Source organism: Hippoglossus stenolepis, chromosome 21 (assembly GCF_022539355.2).
Source record: "Hippoglossus stenolepis isolate QCI-W04-F060 chromosome 21, HSTE1.2, whole genome shotgun sequence".
In the NCBI taxonomy this organism is placed as follows: Eukaryota; Metazoa; Chordata; class Actinopteri; order Pleuronectiformes; family Pleuronectidae; genus Hippoglossus; species Hippoglossus stenolepis.
Window position 1 is genome coordinate 7,684,670 of NC_061503.1, and position 22,733 is coordinate 7,707,402.

At 39.7% G+C, this 22,733-nt stretch overlaps 4 protein-coding genes and 2 non-coding genes across 6 annotated transcripts; 2 read left to right on the top strand and 4 right to left on the bottom strand.

Moving 5' to 3' along the window:
• The first annotated feature begins 2,222 nt into the window (after nucleotides 1–2,222).
• hbae5 (hemoglobin, alpha embryonic 5) lies at nucleotides 2,223–3,846 on the top strand. The gene is made up of 3 exons (XM_035146753.1): nucleotides 2,223–2,375; nucleotides 3,029–3,236; nucleotides 3,638–3,846. Exons 1-3 carry the CDS (start codon nucleotides 2,281–2,283, stop codon nucleotides 3,764–3,766), a joined length of 432 nt encoding a protein of 143 aa, XP_035002644.1. The 5' UTR covers nucleotides 2,223–2,280; the 3' UTR covers nucleotides 3,767–3,846.
• Nucleotides 2,807–2,899, bottom strand: trnai-uau. Its single transcript is given in 2 exon segments — nucleotides 2,807–2,842; nucleotides 2,862–2,899. It is a non-coding gene; the product is annotated as a tRNA-Ile (tRNA).
• A 118-nt stretch (nucleotides 3,847–3,964) lies between the features above and the next one.
• On the bottom strand, nucleotides 3,965–5,853 carry aqp8a.2 (aquaporin 8a, tandem duplicate 2). Its single transcript, XM_035146752.1, has 5 exons — nucleotides 5,594–5,853; nucleotides 5,292–5,418; nucleotides 4,910–5,124; nucleotides 4,221–4,355; nucleotides 3,965–4,134 (listed from the first exon to the last, which is right to left on the bottom strand). The coding sequence occupies exons 1-5, from the start codon at nucleotides 5,851–5,853 to the stop codon at nucleotides 4,089–4,091; spliced, it is 783 nt and encodes a 260-aa protein (XP_035002643.1). The 3' UTR covers nucleotides 3,965–4,088.
• Nucleotides 5,854–7,460: 1,607 nt separating this feature from the next.
• Nucleotides 7,461–7,553, top strand: trnai-uau. Its single transcript is given in 2 exon segments — nucleotides 7,461–7,498; nucleotides 7,518–7,553. It is a non-coding gene; the product is annotated as a tRNA-Ile (tRNA).
• A 1,199-nt stretch (nucleotides 7,554–8,752) lies between these two features.
• Nucleotides 8,753–13,032, bottom strand: LOC118100695 (aquaporin-8-like). Its single transcript, XM_035146028.2, has 5 exons — nucleotides 12,760–13,032; nucleotides 12,278–12,404; nucleotides 11,910–12,118; nucleotides 10,274–10,408; nucleotides 8,753–9,104 (listed from the first exon to the last, which is right to left on the bottom strand). The coding sequence occupies exons 1-5, from the start codon at nucleotides 13,029–13,031 to the stop codon at nucleotides 9,062–9,064; spliced, it is 786 nt and encodes a 261-aa protein (XP_035001919.1). The 5' UTR covers nucleotide 13,032; the 3' UTR covers nucleotides 8,753–9,061.
• A 1,324-nt stretch (nucleotides 13,033–14,356) lies between these two features.
• Nucleotides 14,357–22,232, bottom strand: lcmt1 (leucine carboxyl methyltransferase 1). The gene is made up of 11 exons (XM_035146416.2): nucleotides 21,833–22,232; nucleotides 20,401–20,492; nucleotides 19,922–20,043; nucleotides 19,727–19,803; nucleotides 18,268–18,329; nucleotides 18,051–18,153; nucleotides 16,945–17,065; nucleotides 16,535–16,636; nucleotides 16,158–16,249; nucleotides 15,986–16,083; nucleotides 14,357–15,025 (listed from the first exon to the last, which is right to left on the bottom strand). The coding sequence occupies exons 1-11, from the start codon at nucleotides 21,916–21,918 to the stop codon at nucleotides 15,003–15,005; spliced, it is 978 nt and encodes a 325-aa protein (XP_035002307.1). The 5' UTR covers nucleotides 21,919–22,232; the 3' UTR covers nucleotides 14,357–15,002.
• Nucleotides 22,233–22,733: the final 501 nt, after the last annotated feature.

The window sequence follows — 22,733 nt, forward strand, 5'->3', positions numbered from 1 at the left end:
TAATTTAGTGAGGTTTTCTGGTTTGAAATGAAACAACTATTCTCCTTATTTGCACATCGAACTCGTTGCATTTTGCTATTTTTAAGAGGTTCCCATAGTTACTCTTCCCTCAGCTCATTTAACCTTAATTAACCTGCAGGACAGGAACCTTTTAACTGAAGCCCTTTGACTCCACTGCCCAGAAAACATCGTTTATCAGTTAATTTCTTCATTCATTCTTAAATAATAATCTGAGAACCACATTAATGCAGCTATTATTCATTAGTTATTGCTTGCTTTTTAACTGCCTTCAATATTTGCAATTTTAACACGTAAAGCACCTTGGAACGGTGTTTTGAAAGGTGCTATATAAATAAAGTTTTTATTATTAGTAGTAGTAGCAGTAATGTTGTAGTAGTAGTATGTGTTGAAATCGAAATTTAAATGTGTTTGAAGTTTCAGAAGCAGCTTGAGAAACCTAAATTACAAGCACAATAAATCAAATGTACAAATTTACTTTAATGCAATTCGATTATTTCTCAAATATTATAAGATCTTATATCTCTAATTAATTTAATATCGATTTTAGACATTGCCGAACTTGTTTCTTCTTTTTTTAGAAAACGTTATTGATTGATTGATTGATTTAATTAAATATCAGTGAAAAATTATAGTTAATAATCAATCAAATAATTCCACTTGATGTAATTCGATTATTTCTCAACTATGATACAATATTTTGTGATTTGTTTAAGCTCTTAATAATTTGATATCAACATTAAACATTGCTGAAATTGAGAAATACAACTTTTTTTCTTCTTTTTCTCCACAAGTTGAAACTTCCTGGAGACCATTTCATTCTTCTTATTAAACATCAGATGTTCGCCAGACACTGGGATGGTGCGTCATGCCGTGAGTCTTGTTATCTGTCAAACCACACTGGCGTTTATCTGCAGCAGCGCCGCCTCCGCCCAAACCCCACTCACGTATGTTTTGATCAAGAAAATACTTGAGCGAGGCGATAAAGAGAACGAGCGGAGTTTCCTCCCTTTGATAGGAAATAAAATTATGACCTGAGCCAAAAAAAAAAATCTAATTAAAAAAAACGAATCACTGATAAGTCACACTGCTTTAAATGATAGGGGCAGATTTTTATATGTATACGGTAGGTAGTGATTCATACAGTCTGCTGCAGGAAGTTTAAGAATGAAATAGAAAAGGATTCTTTTATTATTTAAACGTGTTGTTTTCTTTTGAGCAAATTGCTGAATGTGCATTGATTCACTTGATTTTTTTGAAATGACATTAAATGACCCGTGACATTTTTCTGTCTTCTTACATTAAACCTTTTTGCTTAAAATGTGGGAATCAAACAAATCGACCAAAGGCGATTTGTGGGTTAAAGGTGTCGATTTAGTCTTTTTTAAAAGATGAATTCAAAAATAGTTATTGTGTTGGAATAACCTCAGAAAACTTCATATCTGATGAACACACACACAATTGGGTCGTGTAACAAGTTTTCAGAATATCAACAGACATTTAATAAAGAGGCTCCTTTTTCAGTTTTATTTCCTTATTTTATGTTTTATAAACTCACCTATCGCTCTTAGTGCTGCACATTTCAACAACAAGGAAAGGTACTTTATATAAAATAATAAAGGCATCATGACAAACGGTAAAATCAACATGAGAACAAAATAAAACAAAGTAGAAAGATGACGTATTGCATCGTGCACTTTACCTTCGTCGTGTAACTTTAAAGATGTTTTGTGGTATTTGTACTGTGCATTTTGTGGTATTTGAATCTAAATGTTAACAGTGCAACAGCGCAGTTACTTTTTAGTAATTGTAATTAATTGATTTCATAAAAGGCAGTGGGAAACAGGAAAGAAAAATAACTCTCAAGTTGCATAAATGGAACACATGTGAAGTATAAATCCTGAACACTGTTTCTCACGTGTAGTTTTGACTCTTGAGTAGTTTCTGCACCTGCCACTCTCTCCTGTGACCTGACATGTCCTCCTAACGTCAGACATCCCCCTGAGGCCCAGCATGCACCTCAACCCCAAATCATCATGTTTGTGTCAACTGTCGCCCTGATACCGACCTCTCCACCTGGCACCCGGCCACGGACGCTTATATCAGGGGCCGGAGGAAGGGGCCGATCTGCATCAGGGGAGGCAGCTTGGCATCTGTTCCCGTGGGTGTGACTGCGGAGCCAACTGCATTTAAATAGAAGTCCGGAGGAACCGGACAACACCGTCCCATTCAGATACAGAGGAAGAGAGAACCAAGAGAACCATGAGTCTGACCGAGAAAGACAAGGCCACCGTCAAGGCCATGTGGGCCAAGATCGGCAAGTCTGTGGACGTGGTTGGGGCTGATGCTCTGGGCAGGTAAGTGACAGGTTGGACCACATGTTGTTGTTTTTATTATCTTTCCTTTTTTTTCTTGGCTGAAGAAAGGTCTCTCATCACATCAGTGCAACAAAATCTCATGTGACCTTTCTGTGATATTGATTCAGTATTGATCTATCGTTACCTCGTTACTTTAGTTTAATCTTTGCTTAAACTGTCTTGTAACAAAGTGAATAATTAGTTTTAAGTAAATAAGAAAAGGGACAAGCTTTAGTGATGCGCTATATATATATATATATTATTCTTATTCGTATTATATAGGTTCCGAGAACAGTACGTTTAGATTTATAAGGGGTATCTTTAAGGCAAGTTTCTGGAGACCACAACCAAACGTGGTGCGGACAATTAGGAAAGTGAGTGATTTAACATTATTCCACTTTACATTGATTAGTAGCCGAAACTAAACCTTATGCTCCAGGTGAGGCTCGAACTCACAACCTCGGCATTACTACGCAAGTTACTGTCTATAAGTACCGCGCGCTGACCGATTGCGCCACTGGAGCCCGATACACCTGTTTCTATCACACACAAAAAAGGATTCAGTCATTATACTACGATGGTTTATATTCTGCTCAGTTCGTCCAAAGTATCAAACTTTCTCGCCCATCTCTCTTCTCTCTCCATCTCCGCAGGATGCTCGTCATCTACCCGCAAACCAAGACCTACTTCTCCCACTGGCCAGACATGAAGCCCGGCTCTAAACCAGTGAAGGAGCACGGCAAGAGGATTATTACCGCTATCGGTCAGGGTGTGGCCAAGATCGACAACCTCACCAGCGGCATGCTGGAGCTCAGCGAGCTGCACGCCTTCCAGCTGAGAGTCGACCCGGCGAACTTCAAGGTGAGTCGTGCGTCACTGACACCACGCGCACCAAGATTTCAAGTGTGCTAAAAACCAAGCTCTATAGTTACTGTCATAATGTGGAAAAGTTGGAAGCTCCTCTCACTGACTTGACCTGTGCATACTTTTACGCACGGGAGGAGCTTGAATTACGCACAAATTACGCCCGTGTGCTGGAAAAATAAAGCATCCTAAGCAAGCCATTGAAGCTCAGTTACAGTTTTAAAAACTTACTTTTTTCAGTTTTTAGATTTTATTGGATCAGATTTCGGGGTCAAGGGTGTGAGAGGATAGAGAAGTGCAACATTTATTTTCCTGTTGGAATGAACCAACTTATTCAGGTGGGTGTTGGCAGTGCAGACCATATATCTAGTGGTTAATGGTTCTCCCCTTGTCCACAGCTCCTGAGCCACTGCATCCTGGTGGTGATGGCCATCATGTTCCCCAAGGACTTCAGCCCCGAGGTCCACGTCTCTATGGACAAATACCTGGCTTGCCTGTCCCTGGCCATCTCTGAGAGATACCGCTGAGCTGCCCTCAGTGCCACACACGGCCATGTCACCCATGCACGGTTGAAAATGAAAAAATAAACCGCATGTCGCCAAAAAAACTCATGCAACTGTGTGTTTTATGTCTCCTGAAATGTTTTGTGACATTTTTGAATGTGTTGAAGGTGAAATGAAGAGACCAAATGTGTTTTATTCTTTTTATTTCACACTGACTCCTCCTCACAGTGGTCTTACAGCTTCACATGGATAACAACATTTTGGCATGACGAAAAAAAAAACTATACAGGCAGACGTCATTTATGGGTTTATTATCGCCAGGGCGATAAACGCACAATAAAAGCTGTTATGATTTCATAACCACTCGTAACTTTTCATCCCCGAGGACGAGCCTGCGAAAGACGAGAGAGAATCATTGTGAGTCAGGTGTTATCTCTCATTTTATTTTATTTTATTGCACCATCCAACTTTCTCTTACCTGAGCAGAGCAGCTGCCACCAGACCTCCTCCTATGGGTCCCACCCAGTAGACCCAGTGGTAGGTCCAGTAGTTGGTCATCACTGCGGGGCCGAAAGCCCTGGCTGGGTTCAGACACGTCCCTGACACATCACCTCTGCACCAACAAGAAAACAGCTTTAAAACATACATTTTAATCATTGATGCATTTTAAACTTATTTTTTGGTTAAAAAAATAAAAAATACTGCAACCTGCAACATTTCACAGTACACATCTCACACATTATAATGTGATGTGATATAATGCATTTAAATATTAAAGTTTACCATTAAACATTTAATACACCCACTCTGAGGCATTTGATTTGAAGTAAGATTTAAAAAAGAACTTTAGAAATAATGATAAAAAAATACTTTAATTCAATATAATTTAATTCATCAAAATTAAGATATTTGAATAAAATAAAATAAAATGTCATAATTTTCACCATCATATATACTTTTGGCTGCCCCACCTACTTTTTTCTCTGAGTGGTTAAATTTTAACAAATTAAAACAACAAACATTTTAAATGTAATAAACAACATGACTCAAATAGATTTAAAAGTAGCATGGAACTTTTTAATTAATCTTAAATCTAATATGTTTAAATGTTTAACACAATAAACTGCTCACGCAGACTTTATTGAGATCTTGGGCCTTTCGTCTTACCCTGCCAAGACGTTGATGATGACAGTGCAGCCCACCAGGAAGGGAGCCAGCGGGGTCTTGGTCTTGTGGTTGACGGCCACCAGCAGCACCACCATGGTGATCAGGCAGGTCATGGCCACCTCCCCGAAGATGGCCCCGGACAGCTGGCTCTCTGACTTGAGGATATCAAACGCTGCTCCTGTGGCGTTGAAGTATCGATCTGCAGGGCACATCAACTGTAAGACATATGGTCAATGATGAGCATCGTTGTCTTCTGAAGGAATGTATGGTCACATTTAATTACATTTCATATGTTCAAGTGTATATAGAAGAGGAAAGATATGCAGCCTCTAAGAATATTCTGCACTGTGACTTTTATTATGTCAGATTATAGTAAAATTACCTTGGACATTCCAGCTCCGATCACTCCTCCAATCAGCTGGCAGACAAGATAAGGTCCCACCATCATCAGCTCCATACCTCCGCACAGGTAGATGGCAATTGTGAAGGGAGGGTTGAAGTGGGAGCCACTGGACAGAGGGAAAGAAACAGTCAAGAAAAGGCGGAGGAGCAAATTGGAGGCAAGTTGAGATCAAGCAAACTGCGAGAGACCCAAATATATGAATCTGCTAAACCCACAGCAAAGAAACTCTATTCAAACTGGAAATGTTATTTTACCCTGTGCATTGAACAAAGGGCCTTTACCTGATGTTGTCCATGACCGCCACCATCACAGCCACAGCCAGTCCGTGCACCAGAGCCGGCTGCAGGCGTCCAGCTGCAGGCACGTTCTCGATGACGGACACACAGCCGACGAAAACGAAGAACATGGTCCCAATTATCTCGGCCAGGCAGGGCTGGAACAGTTTCTCATACTTGTTGGGAGGAGGGGGCGCCGGCGACTTCTGGCCCTTCTCCATGAGAGTGGAGTCGACGTCTTCCATTTCCATTTTCTCGACTCCCATGTTTGCTCTTCTCTTGTTTGATTCCTGTTACTTCTGTTTCAGACGATGATCTATGGCACAGAGATGTTGCCGCTGCAGCCTGCCCGTGTGTCCTCCAACAGGTAGACCCGACCCAGTCTGCAGACTAAGTCGAGGGAACTGCAAGGTGTTGTACTTATTTATACCCATCACCGGCAGCTGACACGCTGTGCAGTGGAATTGCGTCATGGGTCATAAAAAAGAAAAAAAGAAAAACCTGAAGTTGTCAGGGGAGACGAGGTCATGGCTGGTGCACGAGCTCGGCCTTCGAAGGAGTAGGTGATTAGGTTCAATGAGAAGCGAGCTGGTCAAGGTTGCCCCCAGTCTGACCTGACTTTTATTCATCATCATCATTGTTTTATTTGGATGCACAAGGCATACCTGGAGAGACAGGTAGCGGCCTACATAGATAAGACCTGACCTTGACCATAGACTTTACACAGACTCTCACTCTGCAGACTTGTGTTACACTACAACTACTACAATACTACACATAATCAGATTGAATGTTTTTAGATTTGATGCTCAAGTACCTAAGCACATTTTACAATATTATACTGAAGTATGATTTTGAGATACTGGTACTTTACTTGCATATTTGTATTTTATGCTGCTCTACATTTGTCCTCTAGTATTCAGAGGGAAATATTGTAATACTCCACATTTATTTAGTTATTTCTTACTGTGTAGATTACAATTTTACATTAAAGATGGTATAAGATACAACACATTGCTTAATATTTCACCAGTGGTCCCCAGTTTATATTCTATTTGGTTTGTGGCCCCTTATGGTAAAAGTAAGGAGCCTGACTGGGGCCCCCTGTCGAGTTTTAGATGTAAAATATGTCACAAAACCAAAAAAATACCTATTAATATTATCACATTCTCCTTAAAAAAAAATTATCAGTTCAAGGTAAGTGTCTTTGGACAGAAATAGCTTTATGAGATCAGAGCTTTTGTAGATTTAACTGCTCTCCTCAAATAACTCCTACAGCAAAAGCCCACTTCAATACAAATGAATAAATTGTAAATAATACTCCCATTATATATACACTACTGTATATAGCATGCAAGTCCATCTAAAGAACCATCTCTTTACTTTGTGGTCTTTTTTGAAGTATCTGATTACTTTGTTTTAGAATCGAAGTTTCTTTTAATTACTAATAAGGCACTTATTAATCTTACTCCTCAGTATATCCCTGATCTCTTATCCTCACACAACCTTGCTCACCCTTTGAGATTCTCTGGCAGGTCCCTTTTAACTGCTTCAGCCGCCAAAGACAGAACATTAGAAATTAGAACTCTGAGGCCCAGGAAAGAGAGCAAGCCTGAGTCAGTAGCTAGTTTAAAAACGTACTTCTGTCCGTCCCAGATTTGATCTAGTTCTAGTTTTTATTTATTGTAAAGGCGTGCTCATTTTTAAAGTTCTGTCACCCAGAGTGGTCAGTTGGAGGAAGCCTGAGACTGGGAAATGAGAGAAGAGAGATGGGCGAGAAAGTTTGATACTTTGGACGAACTGAGCAGAATATAAACCATCGTAGTATAATGACTGAATCCTTTTTTGTGTGTGATAGAAATAGGTGTATCGGGCTCCAGTGGCGCAATCGGTCAGCGCGCGGTACTTATAGACAGTAATTTGCGTAGTAATGCCGAGGTTGTGAGTTCGAGCCTCACCTGGAGCATACGGTTTAGTTTCGGCTACTAATCAAAGTAAAGTAGCTAATGTTAAATCACCACATTTCCTAATTGTCTGCTGCACATTTAATTGTGAACTCCAAAGAAACTTGACTTAAGGACTCCTCTTACAGATCTAAACTATTCATTCACATCTCTTCCTACTATACCTTCGATAAAAACTAAATACTGTATATATTTATATATATATATTTAGCAGCACTTTGTAGTTTGGCTTTCTTGAAGCAAATTGTACAGACTTGATTTTTGTTGTTCTGGTTTGTACCCTAATGGTTGAATAAACCTATTGTAAGTCGCTTTGGATAAAAGCGTCAGCTAAATTAAATTACCTTTAGCCTCCGCGTACCCTCAAGTTCGACCTGTATCGTTGGTTAAAAGGCCAAAACACTTGATGACGCTAAGGCGCACAACTGAAGTAATGTCCCCAACTGGTGGCCGCTAACATCTACTGTGGGTTGGTAGCTTAAATTGTGCAATTTAGGACAATATAGGACATTCACCATCTTGTCCTATATTCTAAAGTGATTGTATATATGTTTTTATTTATATTCATCTTAATTTCTTATGTATTTTACGGAACTAACTTTTATTTAATTTGTGACACACTATGTGACTGCTTTGAGAAGTTTTATATAAATATAGATATTATCATTGTTATTGTTATTATTATTATTGTTGTTAAATTATGAGGGACTAGCTTTTGTAAGACTGGCGTTCGTCCCTCTAGAGGCGTGGAGGGACCAAACATATTGTTTTATTGCTAGTCTGTTAATTAGTCATCCATCTGTTTTTAAATGTGTAGTAGTTGCAGTAGTTTTATAAGCTGGTATCTGATTTTATCCACTGCTGCACGGCCTTCATCATACGTGCATCAAAACCATGTAACATGCACTTCCTCTGCACCAGATGGATATGTGTGCATGGCCGGACAATGCTGATGATTCATCAATATTAAATACTTCAGCATGCATACTGTAGTATTGAAACACCTCAGTTTTCCAGCGTCTAACTTCATTTCATTGCTGTGTTTCAGTTGATTTAAGGACACTGCTTTATGATTCTAATCTAACTTTATATTATAGGTCAGTGCCCTGTCCTTGATCCACCTCAGATGTACCACAGCTATCAAAGCACAGTTTTCCATCCAGGACTTTGAGCCAAACAATGAGTACAAGACGACTGTAAATAGATAACACAAAAGTGTGATCGTTGTGTTTAATTCTATGTATGGGCATTATTATCATCTGGACTTTTTCCAATCGCCACACATGCACAAGTCCAAGTCAGGTGGAGCGATATCAGGACACTGTCGCATCATCAAACACTTTATTGAATCTTCAAATACAGACATGTGATTGTGTAGGAGCCGACAGTCAGAGCTACTCCTAGTTTAAATACAATATTTTTACAGAATTTAAATATTACAGTCTAATGGTTACAGAAATGTGTTGGAGAAGTCACTGGGGAATCGGGTCATCCTCTTTGCCTGAGACGTTCACTTCAGCAAAACACGAGTCCTCTGGTCACCAAAGAACAACCTGCAGAAAGAGGGATACTTCTATTACTGTGCTTGATTCAACATCATGTTAAGAACACGAAGGTTGAACTAATTGGGGCCAGACACAGGCCCGAGGAACCAAGAGGACGTTATCAGCTTGAACAGCAATCTGATACCATCAGGCTATATGAGAAATACAGTTTAATATTTTAATACTATCCCATAACCACTCAACTTTAATGACTAAACCTGACCGTCTTGGTCTGCAACCTAGAGCTCAGAAGGTAAATCCTGATTTCAACCTAAAAGGTGAGTGAGGACTGCGCTTCGAACACAGATGTACAAGTCAGAGATCGGACTCAAATCCAAACAACTGAAACCACAAACTTGGACAACTCACTGTGGCTCCGACCTGAAAGACTGAGGTGGAAAGTTCGCTTATGATTTGGCATGTAGCTGATGGCCTTTGGCTCCCCAGTTCAACTGCCCAGTCGACGGACGAGGGAGGAGGAGTCAGCGAGACAACTCAACACTCCCACACCATAACTCTAACTCTATCACTGAAGTAACTGTCTTCTGCATATTTTTGCAAATCCAACTTCAAATTTCAGATCCTGCATTGTTTCCATCTATGTTGACAGTGATCTGCCTCTTTATATTATATTTTAATATATTAATGAAAATGACAATCTTTTCATCTGCAGCAGTCTTTGTTAATATGACAAAGTCTGTAGTATTCTTTTATTAAACTAAATATAGCGGACACAATTAACGATGTAGACTGTTGCATTAGGGAATAAGCTACACTCTGCAAATACTTTTACTTTTAATAGATTACATAATCAAGTACCTACTAGCTTTTGGTCAAGTAGAAAAGTTAACCTGGTACTCGTACTTGACTATATTTTTGTCTAATTAGTTGTGCTTTTACTTTATTAAACTTTAAGTAAAATATTTGAAGACTTCCTAACCACTGGCGTTTTGAAAACAATACGGGAACCAGCTCTTGTTCTATAGCGATGGGTCCAAATCTGCACTTGGTGTCTTTTCAACAATGGTTCTTTCTTTCTTCAGGTTTTATTGTACACGTTTTTATTTTTTTAGAAAGCCTGTTAAATATTAACAGTGGGAAATAAATGGGCTGTGGACAAGAATAATGAATATGACTCGTAATCTCTCAGTGTGTTGTAAAGTATAGAGCTACAGCACCTGACGAAGGTGACAGTGAGCAGTGCACCACATATGGGTCCGACCCAGTAGAGCCAGTGATGGGCCCACTGATTGGCAACCACTGCAGGTCCGAAGGCTCGGGCGGGGTTCATGCAGGCGCCGGACAGCATCCCTCTGAAACAACAGACAGTGACGACAACACTGAAACACAGCTCAACACTGGGCTTCTCATTTCACATGGAGAAGTTACAGTCTCACTAACAGACAGCACTAAAAACTAAATTTCATTCAGGAGTTTGACCCAGGGACTAAACTTAAGAATAGCTCAACCTCTGCTGCTTCAAATTGGACCATTCTGTCTTAAATCTGTGTCTCATTAGAGAAATACTTTAATTCACATGTATTGCATAAAGGTAACTTTTACATGTGATGGCAATGCACCAGAAAAATCTAAAATTCGGTCCACAGTTTGGTCAGATCTCATTTTAATCAGATAAATATAAAGAATACTGTGAACAAATAAACCTACCTCTTATCTAAGTTAATTATTCCGGGCTGATGAAACAGATATTAATGAAGAAAAAAGAAGAGAAGAAGAGAAGACAAGACATAAGAAAGGAAATGAAAGGAAAAGAAGAGAAAAGAAAATGAGAGAGTGATGTTTTCACTTGTGTGTCTCATCTAAATTGTATGAATTGTTGTTGTTTTTTTACTCTAGAATGGGCCTTTTATATTTAAATACTTTATATTTACATCTGGAGCGGGTCCTCTCTACGGAGGCCGCCATGTTTTTTACAGTAGCTCAAACTGGACAAACTAAACAACTTTTGAGTTTTTATGACAACTGAAGGCTGCCACAGGTTCTCTGTCATGTTTGGAAGGGGAGGGTGAGGTGAGGGGTGTTCAGCTGCAACATGCAACTTCACCACTAGATGTCACTAAATTCTACACACACGACCTTTAACACATTAATACATAACTAATCTAATAATCAAAATACGTTAATATTTCACTTAGAGCCATGATGGATCCAGTGGAAACACAATCAAGCTTTGCTGTTATATTACATATACAGATATTAAACAATAAACTGGCTGTCAAGGTAATTACAGTGAATAAAATAAGCAATAATTAACCTTGGTATCCACCTGATAACGAGTGATAATAAATACATGTGTCCAGGTGGGTTGTGGTCAGGGCTGCAGCTCTCACTCGGAGGACGGTGTGGTTAGGACGTCAGTGTTCTCTTTGGGAAATGTAGTTTTTACCTCCTGGGGGAATTGAAATGTCTCACTAAAGTTTTTGGTGTTTCATCCGAATTTGCCGATTTTCACCCTGGTAGCACGGAGTAGCTAGGTCCTTTTGTCCTTAATTAAAAAGACAATAATAATAGTTTTCGGGAGATAAATTATTCACTTTTGTTAAAAGTGACAAGGAACTTGAAAAATAATGTAAATTTGAAAGTAGTTTTCATTGGGATTTCAGTTGTGAAGAATTTCCTCATAAGAAAGTGCAGAAAATCAGCAACTAACAACTAAATTAATCAAATATATATAAAAAGAAAACATCTTGACTAGTGTGGAAGACTAAAAGACATAAATGGAATAATGGCGACACTGTGAATGACCCTCTGGACCCAAACGTCTCCACCCCTGTCTCCCGCCACAGCTCTTACCCTGCTATTATGTTGGCCGTCACCGTGAGGCCGATGCAGAACGGAGCCGACGGCGAGCGGGTCTGATTGTTGACGGCGCCCAGACACACCACCGTGGTGAGGATCAGGGTCAGCATCGTCTCTGCCATCATGGCTTTACCCAGGTCGCTGGTGCCGGGTTGAATGACTCCTCCGAGGGCGAAGTCGTACAATTCGGCCGGGTACATGACCTGAAAGAACAGCAAACGTCAGTCAACAGCTTTCATTTGTCTTCTAATATTCAACTTACAATCCCATAAAACAACGTTTTGACTGTAAAGATCAACATGCAAAGTTCTAAACTTTTAAGCGTTCTTTCTGCCAGAATAAGCTTCCATACATTTTCGTACCTTTGTCAAAGCAGCACCGATCATCCCTCCTAGAATCTGAGCTGCGAGGTAAGGCACCGTCAGGAGCAGCTCCATCCCTCCACACATGTAGACGCTCAGAGACACTGCAGGGTTAAAGTGGCCCCCACTACGATACACACAGTGAACTTTAATATGTGACTCTGTCAAATTGATAATAACAACAACTATAACACTCATATTCCAACGACAAAATTGTTCTCTTTTAAATAACTTTGTATCAAATTTAGTGCTTTAGTGAAAGGACCTTTTAGAAACTTCTGCTCAGCGCTGGCTGCCAGTTTGCATGATGCTGTCTACATCCCAGTATGTGAACATGTTGAGGCTAATTCACTTTAGATTTAGATTTAAATCCATCAAATTTATGTCACCTTTAAATCTACATATATCATGAAGACATTTCCCATATTTTAAAAAAGGAGAACACAGGACATGACCTGTAAAAACACTAGATAATTATTTACCTTATTTGCCCAAACACCATGATGAGCACCCCCAGTGTCAGTCCGTGGGCCAGAGCAGGCTGGAGGACGCCGTTGGATCCATTGTTCCCAATGACAGACGCACATCCCACGAACACAAACAGGCTGGTCCCGAACAGCTCGGCCAGGCAGGGCTGAACATACATCTCATACATGCACCTGTTGTTGTCGTTCCTGGCTCCCTCCACCTCCTCCACCTCCTCTCCCACCTCACCCACTGTGAACACCTCTGTGTTGCTTTTGGACCCTGACATGATCACTTGTTCCTCTCGCTGGACCCTCTGTGGCGTCTGATGCAGGTTATATATGTATATGAGCTATTGTAGGGATGATGCACACATACGCACATCCATAGTTCCCCCCCCCCCCACACACACCTTCCTGCAATTGTTTATACACCCAGGACTGTTGGCCCTCAGTCAAGAAAAGCTCATAAAATTATTAACACTTATGTCAGAGATAGTGAGATAACGGACGACTGGTGTCAACACATTGTTTTATTTAGCTGACACCACAGATGTGTGTTTTCTATCAGGAATTATGACTCCTGAAGAGTGTGTTGTCTTTAAGGTAAAGGTGAGTCATAGAAGCTCTCGCCCCCGTATCTATCTATCTGTGTGTGTGTAAAATAACTAAACAGTGCTCACTGAACTAGGTCGTATTATTACTGGGATGGAGGGAGGTTATCTCCAGGAGATTAAAGTGGGGAGCTGATGGGTCAAAGGTCGAGATCAAGGTCCAGGGAAATATGGTCTGAAAAAAAATACCCACAAATAACAGAGACAATCTAAAGCTTTAATGGATCGGAAAATGATTTCCCCTCATATGATTTCATTTGATCAGTGAAGACGTGATGTAATGTTCAAAAAATGCATTTTCAAAGGTATATCTACATCTTATAGGACTATAGACGTGATCTATGGATCAGAAAAATCATTTTATAATCATATGGTAGGATCAGCCTGACGTCGCTATGAAGTCTTAAGTGATGTCAAATATTTTTGTTATGCATTAACTTTTGCAACCAATAACAGGGCCACATGAAGGGTAAAAACCATAGAGAGAAAAAGTCGTAAATTTAGTCAACACATCATTTTAGAGGAATACCAGAAGAGAATCCTGTTGTCTGCATTAAATTGAGGAATGTGGAGCATCTTGTTAATTTTACTTCAGGTTTCACAAATAACAAAATACTTCATCGGCTTGGCATATCAGCACATTATCATGTCTCATAAAGGTTGTGTAAGAAACTGAGTCTATTCTGAAGGAAGAACCACACAGGCACCACACACACTTGGAGGCATCTGAGGAGGGAATGTTCAGCAGAGGTCGACCGTATATCGTTGGTTTCATCTGCGTGATATTCAAAGGGGTTTCGTATTTTCTCAAGAAACAGTGACATTGGTCATCAAGGAGAAAAGGTAGAACTCTGGCGAGCACGGGTTGTCCTTGCTGCCTATTTCCTTTTCCTCGAAAAATAACCAGTTGTATGATATGACATTATTTTAGGAATGCATGACCCCTCCGATCATTTGATATGACGTGCATCAAGTACATAAATGAACAGCGCAACGCAGTCTTACACAAATGAGACTTTTATTGAACTGCACTTGAACAGCTTTCGTCAAATATACTCTGTTACAAACTCCTGTGTCATGTCCTCTTTGCCGTTTGAAAACCATTGGGGCGAGAATAGAAAAGATTTGACAGACAAATGCAATGTAACCGGTGGTTGCATGTAATGCATTTCTCGAGCTCTACTTATTGCATGCATCTAAGTCAATGAGTCTGGAAGTGCAATCGATCAATAAATAAAAATAAAATGGCACATACACAAGATCCAGACGAGGACAAACACATGACGTGTGAAATCCTCAATGTTCCTTACATTCTTTAATATCGAACACAGGAGAGCGTTTATGATTGATGATTTAGAAACAATGCTTTTGTGAGCAAAGAAATCCCACATGACTCATACTACGCTTCAGTTCCAGTGCAGTGACAAACGCTTCTTCACAGTTCTTCACCTCTCACCCTCAACACGGACCTGGTCACAAATGGCGCTCATGCAATCACATTCCGCTGATGCCGGGACTTTTTCCGAACCAGCTCCCAGTCGACAGAGAATACGGGTTTCCTCTTTCCCATCGTCTTCTTTTTACGCATCTTCTCCTGTTGTTGCTTTTGGCAAACGCGCACGTCCGAACAATGGAGCAGTTTCACTCTCAGAACGCCAACTGCGACAGACCTGAGGAAACAGAACACGACGCCCATTATTGTAAATGACCACGCCAGAACATTCAAACTGGGCACATGGGTGGAACTATGAAAAAATATGAACGCTTGTGAGTAACGCAAAGTAAATAAAATGACTGCGAGCGTGGCGCCACAGTGGTGACTGAAAGGATCCTGGAAGTGAGCGTCAGAGATCAGATTTATTACAGCAGCGTACAGTTCACATTCACAACTGTTTGTGGTCCTGAAATGTATAAGAAACATAACTGTGCTCAGCGCAAAGCTAAGAAAGAGGAACTCAACATGACTTTAAATACAATATAAACTTTTTATTCTTATTTTGACTCTCTATAATGTAATGTTTTAAAATATCCTGCATGTATAATGAAAGTTAGGGAAGGATCCATGGTGTTGGACCAGGCTGGGAAGCTGTGACTATGTAACTTTGGCTGCTTGGAGTCTCTCAATCAAAACAATAACGAAAAAGACCTTGTTTTATCACGTTGTGTAGCAGTGTGGGATCATGGGAGTTGTTGTCTTTAGCACCATTGCAGAAGAAAATCTACCTGACGTGACTCAGGCACAAATCGTGTTCACGTAACGGCGATGAATAACTGGGATCCATTATGAGTGACCAGTACAAAAAGTGGAAGAAAAAAACAGCAGACTCATCATACGTTGTTTGACCCGGAAGTTATTGCAGAGACGGACAAAGCCGTGGGTAAAGCCGATAAAGCTAAGCTGACAAGTTAAAAAATAATATAAGATAGGTCTAGTTGTTTTTAGACATTTCAATGAAGAATTGTTAAGTGTATCTTTAAGAGAACAGAGGAAAAGATATACCTATCAAGTTTATTATTCTCCATTTATGTTATACACCTGGCTTTACAATTATGATGTATATATTACTTATGTTGTTGGAAGAAACTTTTTTTCCTGCAATTCCAAAAAGAGAAAGATACTTGTTCCTTACCCAGGTTGAGTTTGTCCTTGAAGGCCCAGCAGATGCTGTAGTGTTGAAGAAGCTGTTGCAGCAGCTCCTTTTCATCCAGGAACTCCAGTCGCTCAATTCTGCAGGAAAAGAAAAAAAGATATTATTCAGTATTTCACCTTATGTTGACCGTATGTTGACTTTGATGCAGTACCTCGCCACGTCCTCCTGAGGGAGTATACTGTAGACGGTCATCATGTCCAGAGCTTCCGCCTGCTCCCAGCCTGTCTTCAGAAAGCGCTCCTTCTGCAAACAGCACACATCAACATTACAATATCTGAATATTCTGAGAAGCTAAAAAAGTAAATGAGACACCGAGCAACTGATATATTTACCTGATCCAAAGAAACCCTCAAATCCCCCTTGTATTTCAGACTTGACTTTAGACTAGACTTCCCCAATAAACTGTTGCCTTGGTCATGAATATATTTATGCAGAAAAGTGTGTGGGTCCTACGGATCCACCGGGTTTTCTACAATTAAAATGTTTGTACAAAATCACAGGTAATTCCAGCGGGTTTTTACGGTTTACCTGAGAGTCCAGCGATTGACAGGCCTCCACTCCTGCGAGGGTGCACTGGCGGCGCTGCAGGTTCTCGATCATCACCTGACCGAATCGATCACTCATGTTCACCTGGATACAGAGAAAATAGTGAGCGCTGAAGTCTTATGTGGTTTTCTTTGAGAAACGCTACAACATTAAATCTCATCTCAAGCACACATGCACATGCTTTTATCTATAAAAATTGCACATTGGTACAAATGTTGAAGCCATTTCTTGTCTCTAACTGCACATCTGATGAGGAATATTTATATATATTCATTTTAAAAATTGTACCTGAACACTTCTTTTTCACTACATGATCATTCTCCAAGTTGTGTAATGGATAACAAAAGTCTTCCCCTGCTGTATTGGGATTATGAGGTGGTTGTTTTGTTTACCTGTTCATAGCTGATAAACATGGCCGTGTGGAATGTCTCTGCTGCCCAGTGAAGTAGGTTGGAGGACTGGGAGGGCCTCATGTAAACCAGCACACACTCTGACAGGAACAATGTAGGTAGTCTGGAGATGGAAATGTCACATATGATAATATATAAGCACAACATAACCATTGCTACAAGAAAGCACCAAGAGACCAAACCTCTACCAAGGAAAAACCCTACTCTGATACATGAGATCGATCAGCAGTGATTCCAACATCATCTTAAAACAGGTTCTTGCAAGGGGCAGTTTGGGAGCGGCGAAGAAAAGTACAGTTGTATCTTTTGAAACTAATATACTTTAACGACGTGGACGCCTATCTGATCGGTGCATAGATACACATACTCGCCAATGCTTGATCTGGCGTTTTTGGCAGTAACAGAGGCATTTCTGATGCTGGTATTGGTATCTGACCATCTCGAACACTGACATTTTCCAAGTTTTTAGTATATAGCACACTAACGATCCACAGACAAACATAACCTCTTTGGTGATGGTGGTTATTATGAGAGGTACACCAACAAACAATGGTTACACTTGGGATTTGAATGACAACCTTTCAGACACGCTGCCTTCAAACCAAGTTCAACTCTGAAGTTTCTTTCATACTCTATTATCTTAAAACTACAAAATATTCTAATTTAAAATAGAAAAGTTCACACTCGACAGTTGCCTGAAATAGAGAAACCTGCCTGGAAAAGCACCAGTTAGAGAAAATTAAGTTACGACCTGAGAGTCTCAGTGTGAGCCGTCCTCTCCATAGAAAACTGCCCGTCATAGAAAGAAAGAATGCTCTAATCATCCAATTTACTATTACAAAATTAAAATGTATCTTTGCCAACCACTTCTGGTAAAATGATTCTACCTGAAGGATTAAAACGTGGCTGTAAAAAGCAGTTTGTCATTCACAAATAACTCAATTGACATAAGTTACAATGGATTCCAATAGTGACAAGTTAAGTACAAATTCTGCAAAAATCACATTGACCTTATATTAACTTCTTCAAAGCCGACTCATTTGTTTAGCTGTATTTTATATTGAGAGGAAACGACGTCTGTCACGTACTCTGGGTTAAGCTGGAACTTCTTCAGTTTTTCATCCATGGTGGAGATGTCCCTGAGGTCCGCTCCGATGATGCAGTACCGGTCGGAGTCGAGGCTGTGGGAATCTGAACAAACAAACACAAAACCTTAGAGAGATTCTCTAGCATGGAAAGAAGACTATTCAGAGCCAAACCACGTGGGTATATAAAGTCTATGTGGGACTGTTACTGTTGTTGTACCTAGTAGTAAGGAGTCTGTTGAGTGGGTTTCGATGATGGGTTTGGACAGGGGTGGTTTTGTCCTAATCAAACAAAACAACATAATATTTCATAAAATTCACATTTAACACTGTATATCATCAATAAACCTAGAGCTACACTACAGTCAGGACTTTGACATGCAAACCAGTAAACATCTTCTGTCCTCCATTTAAAAACCTCCAGAAAAATATTCTGATAAAGAGATTATATACACTTTGGGGTCATTTCTTGCATTTTATTGTGAGTTGTTTTTAATGTTTTCTCCATCACATATATATTAAGGACAGTAGAAAGACCTCTCAGTATAAACACAATACAATTCATCAGCACTTCAACCTACAGCATACCAAACAACTGTACCTAATAATCTGGCATCTAAGGATACAATCTTTCAGGCTGAAAGCTAATACACACTCAGCTCACGGAAAACCTAAATAAATGTAATAACATGTTTAGATTTGATTGCATTTTTTTGCTTCTGTTCTATAATAATAATTTGAATAAATCTACTTACTGCCGTATATAAAACATCTGTGTGTGAACTATGCAGCTGCTTATATAGAACTTATAAATATATAATAGACATAACAACATACAATGTTATACAGGACACATGTGGGCTGTATAACATTGTATGTTGTTATGTCTATTATATATTTATAAGTTCTTTGTCTCCCCCTGCTGATCTCTACCCAACATTACAATGCCAAAGCCAGAGATGGCTGAGAAGACACTGGTACAACAATGTCCTGCTTTATGACAATAGTTAAATATTAATCATGCAGCATAAATAGTTCTTGTTAAATGCAGTAAGCCATATATGGCTACATTCATACCACTACTAAAATGGCCTCTATCCACACAAGCATTTGGATTTTAATCCCCATCCATACTAACAGGCCTGAAAAGGTATATCTCGTGACCACTCACATACACTTGGCATGCGTGGGGCGATGTACAGAGGAAGCCTGTAGTTGTGAGTTGCTGCTTGCTCAGATAATAACTTCTTCGTCTCCAATGCAGAATTTAACGGCACAAACACCTTGATTATCCATGTTACCCTCTGCACTGGTAGCCGAGGCTAATGCTTGTTGTTTTATTACTGAGGGGGGTCATGTGACAGGAGCCTGACGAAGCAACGAAGGCTCCATAAGCCGAAAAGACCCAATCGATGTCTATGTCAACACTTCCAAACATTTACGTTTTTGCCGGTCAAGACTAAAACACAACCCTGGAGTCTCTCAGTTTTAGAGACTAAATACTGCAGAGTGGTGTAGACGTCACGCGTATCTGTAGCGGAGTTAAAAGCATTTTCAAATGAAAAGGTAGTAGTGAGGATGTAGCCTGAGACTTTCTAAAGTGAGGGGGGAATCTGTGGCTGTTTTGGATCATGCGTGTCACAGAGTAAGGACATTATTAAAAAGACAGCTTGTCTTACTTTATATTGTGTATTTTCCTGGCCACGATCGTAGGAAAGTCAACTTCAAAGAACTTCCGTGGCAGGAGGTTTTCATCCTATAAACACATACACACACAATTTGTGATATTTTTAAGGATATATAAATTGTATTTTTGATGCAGTCGATTCAAACCAGACTCTGCGTCCAAGAGGCAGAGCTGCGATGCTGCAAACCTTTAGTCTCCAAAAAGTGGTGTCCAGTCCGGCTCCCAGGTTGACTACCTGACAGTCACACTCTGCTTTCCTTATGAACGCATCGAGGAGGTGGTTCACCCCTTGAACTCGGGCATAGTAACCTGCCAGATCAGATAAGTGGAGGGTAAGATAAACTAATTAAAAACAAAAATGTGTCCCTCAAGCAAGTTGTGCAACGTAGCTATTAAAATGAGCAAGATCAGAAATATGGATAACTTACTGCTGACAACTTCTCAGTAAAAGCCAGTTATAATGTATATTACACAGAAAGCACGTGAGTCATAAATGCTCCACAACACACATTTGTTTAAGAGGCTTTTTTTTAAAGCTCTTGTTACAGACCAGCTTCATAATCACCTGGGCTGTGGCCAGGTTAAATTACAACAGATCCTGTGACTTAAACTCTGGCTTTACACTATTATCGAATGAAGCAGATACGAGAAGTTTGTATAACTCACCTCTGTTGATTTCAGGGGCCTTTCTCTCTCCGACAGATCTCACAAAGTATTGAATGTATGGATCCTTCCAGTAGCTTTTACTTGTAGCAAACCTGGAAGACAGATTATACAGTTCTTTTCAAATCATCACACTTCTGGGGCCACACCGGCAAAGATTTTTCAAGCCAATTTGCGAAACCCATGGAGCTTTATATTTTACATGACGGGGTCTGGCCCATAGCTACATCACAGAACCCCTTATGTACCTGTTTGTAGCCTTAGATCCTCAGGTGGAGCCCTGCTGGCTGTTTCAAAGTCAAGGTTGAAAAGTCTGTGACTTCTTTTAAATCTCTTCTTAAAACACTTTTTGTTTTAAGACTTGCTTTCATGTGATGTCGTCTTTTTATTGTCTTTTTTATCACCTTGTATTTTATTAATTTATTTATTTTATTGTCCTTTTACTGCTTCATTGCTCCTTTTACTGCTTCTCCAGTTTTTAGGTGACAGTCTTATATTTATCTATTTGAACAATCTCCGTTCCATTTACTCCACCTCAACGTTGTTGTTTGGCTTTAATGTCTCATTGCGTTCATGCCGACTGTTATATCTCTCTTTTTTTGCTTTTTTGCTTTTCTGTCAAAGCATTTTGTAAACTTTCAATAAAGTTTATTACTGTTATATTATTATATCATTAGTTTAAAATTGACAAACGTTTCCATTATGTTATAAACTGTTTCTTCTTATCAATGTTGTAAATACTGCTTTTTTGTTGATGTTCTCAGTTACACGCGGCATCTATTGCGCCTCTGTCCGTCCTGGGAGAGGATCCCTCACATGAGGCTCTCTCTGAGGTTTCTACATTTTTTTACCCCTGTTAAAAGGGTTTTTGGGAAGTTTTTCCTGACTCTTGTTGAGGGTTATGAACAGAGGATATTGCAACTTGTTAAGCCCTATGAGGCAAATTGTGATTTGTGAATATGTGCTATAAAAATTTTATTTAATTCATTTATAGTTGACCTACAGCTTAAATATATCAGTAAAGTTGCCAGATTTGTGTTTCTCCTGTCACTTCAGACAATTGCATGCTGGACCAAGTTTGAAAAGTTCATGCAATGTTTTCACTTAATATGGGCAATCAAGGTGTCCTGGGTAAACGAGCCCATTAACAGTTTACAGAGGGAACACTCATGACAGATTATGACGATGTATGACACAAGCAGCAGGAGGTGTTTTTCCATCTGAAAGGTGGTATTTGAAATTTAGGAAGGTCAGCTGTCAAATTCACAATTTAAAGGTATTTGCAGATAAAATGGTCAATAATCAAGGTCAGTGATGAATAGGTACGGGTGATCAGCACACATGTCAACCAACTACATGATTACACAGGGGCTGATTCAATCATAGCAATGGAAATAACAGATGATTGACTGTAACGACTGCACACACGTGTTACCGTTTGCATATGGTTGCATCGTCGCACGTCGCCCTCACTGCTTCATCCGCAGTGTCCGAGTCCGTGAAGGGTCGTCGAGCTGCCATCACTGGGTCCCAGGTCCTCAGCGCTGTGTGGTCAACATCCAAACCGTCGCACGACCTCGTCCGCCTGTCTCACTTTTCCCCCGGGGCGCTAAGCTAACCGGCTAGCGGGGTTTGATCTAACAGTTTATTTGAGACAGAGAGAGTAAAACCCAGAGCGTTGAAGAACAGGGGAGAAGGGCAGCTCCGTGTGAACAGCAAACAAAGCAGGAGTCGGGTGAAATAAAACAGGAGATACACAAAGAGCTGATTATAATTTTCTGGCTAAAAACAAGACGATCGTTGCTGGGATTGTGTTGACAACTCTGCACCGGAAGTGTCCACTCAGTACTTCCGGGTGGTTTTATTTCCAGATTAATAATTCCTGTTCGTTTTACTCATGAATAATGAGTGAAACATAAATTTGGATTAAAAATATATACGACAAATAAATTTAAATAAAATGAATTTAAATAAAATAAAACGGTTTTAATGAGGCTTAATTCATTGTATTTACATTGATGCTGTCCAGAAGTGAGTAGTAATGCATCACATTTACTCCTTTAAATGTACTTGAGTAGTTTTGTATGAGATACTTTTTTACTCTTACTCAAATTCTTATATTTACGAGTACTTTTACTTCTATTTGTGTAATTATTCTAACGTTTACTTGAGTACTGTTTCTGTTTACTCACCTAACCCACCACTGGTAATATCTACATAAATTATCAACTTTTAGTACACTGACAAATGACTCTCATGCACAGATTGAATTTTTTCCTAAACTAGACAAATACTTTCATTAAACCTGTAAGTAAGTTTATGTTTTACTTGCTGGA

Bases quoted from the DNA above. Each gene is read 5' to 3' on its own strand.
- hbae5 (XM_035146753.1), top strand. From the start codon at position 2,281: ATGAGTCTGACCGAGAAAGACAAGGCCACCGTCAAGGCCATGTGGGCC. The intron at 2,376-3,028 runs GTAAGTGACAGG...CCATCTCCGCAG, and splicing joins GGGGCTGATGCTCTGGGCAG to GATGCTCGTCATCTACCCGC. The intron at 3,237-3,637 runs GTGAGTCGTGCG...CCTTGTCCACAG, and splicing joins TCGACCCGGCGAACTTCAAG to CTCCTGAGCCACTGCATCCT.
- aqp8a.2 (XM_035146752.1), bottom strand. From the start codon at position 5,853: ATGGGAGTCGAGAAAATGGAAATGGAAGACGTCGACTCCACTCTCATG. The intron at 5,125-5,291 runs GTAATTTTACTA...TATGTCTTACAG, and splicing joins TCGGAGCTGGAATGTCCAAG to TTGATGTGCCCTGCAGATCG. The intron at 4,135-4,220 runs GTAAGAGAAAGT...CGTCTTTCGCAG, and splicing joins GTGGCAGCTGCTCTGCTCAG to GCTCGTCCTCGGGGATGAAA.
- LOC118100695 (XM_035146028.2), bottom strand. From the start codon at position 13,031: ATGTCAGGGTCCAAAAGCAACACAGAGGTGTTCACAGTGGGTGAGGTG. The intron at 12,119-12,277 runs GTACGAAAATGT...CTGTTCTTTCAG, and splicing joins TCGGTGCTGCTTTGACAAAG to GTCATGTACCCGGCCGAATT. The intron at 10,409-11,909 runs GTAAGAGCTGTG...CTGTTGTTTCAG, and splicing joins ACGGCCAACATAATAGCAGG to AGGGATGCTGTCCGGCGCCT.
- lcmt1 (XM_035146416.2), bottom strand. From the start codon at position 21,918: ATGGCAGCTCGACGACCCTTCACGGACTCGGACACTGCGGATGAAGCA. The intron at 16,637-16,944 runs GTAAACAAAACA...CTCTGTATCCAG, and splicing joins TGTTTATCAGCTATGAACAG to GTGAACATGAGTGATCGATT. The intron at 16,250-16,534 runs GTAAACCGTAAA...TGCTGTTTGCAG, and splicing joins GTCAATCGCTGGACTCTCAG to AAGGAGCGCTTTCTGAAGAC.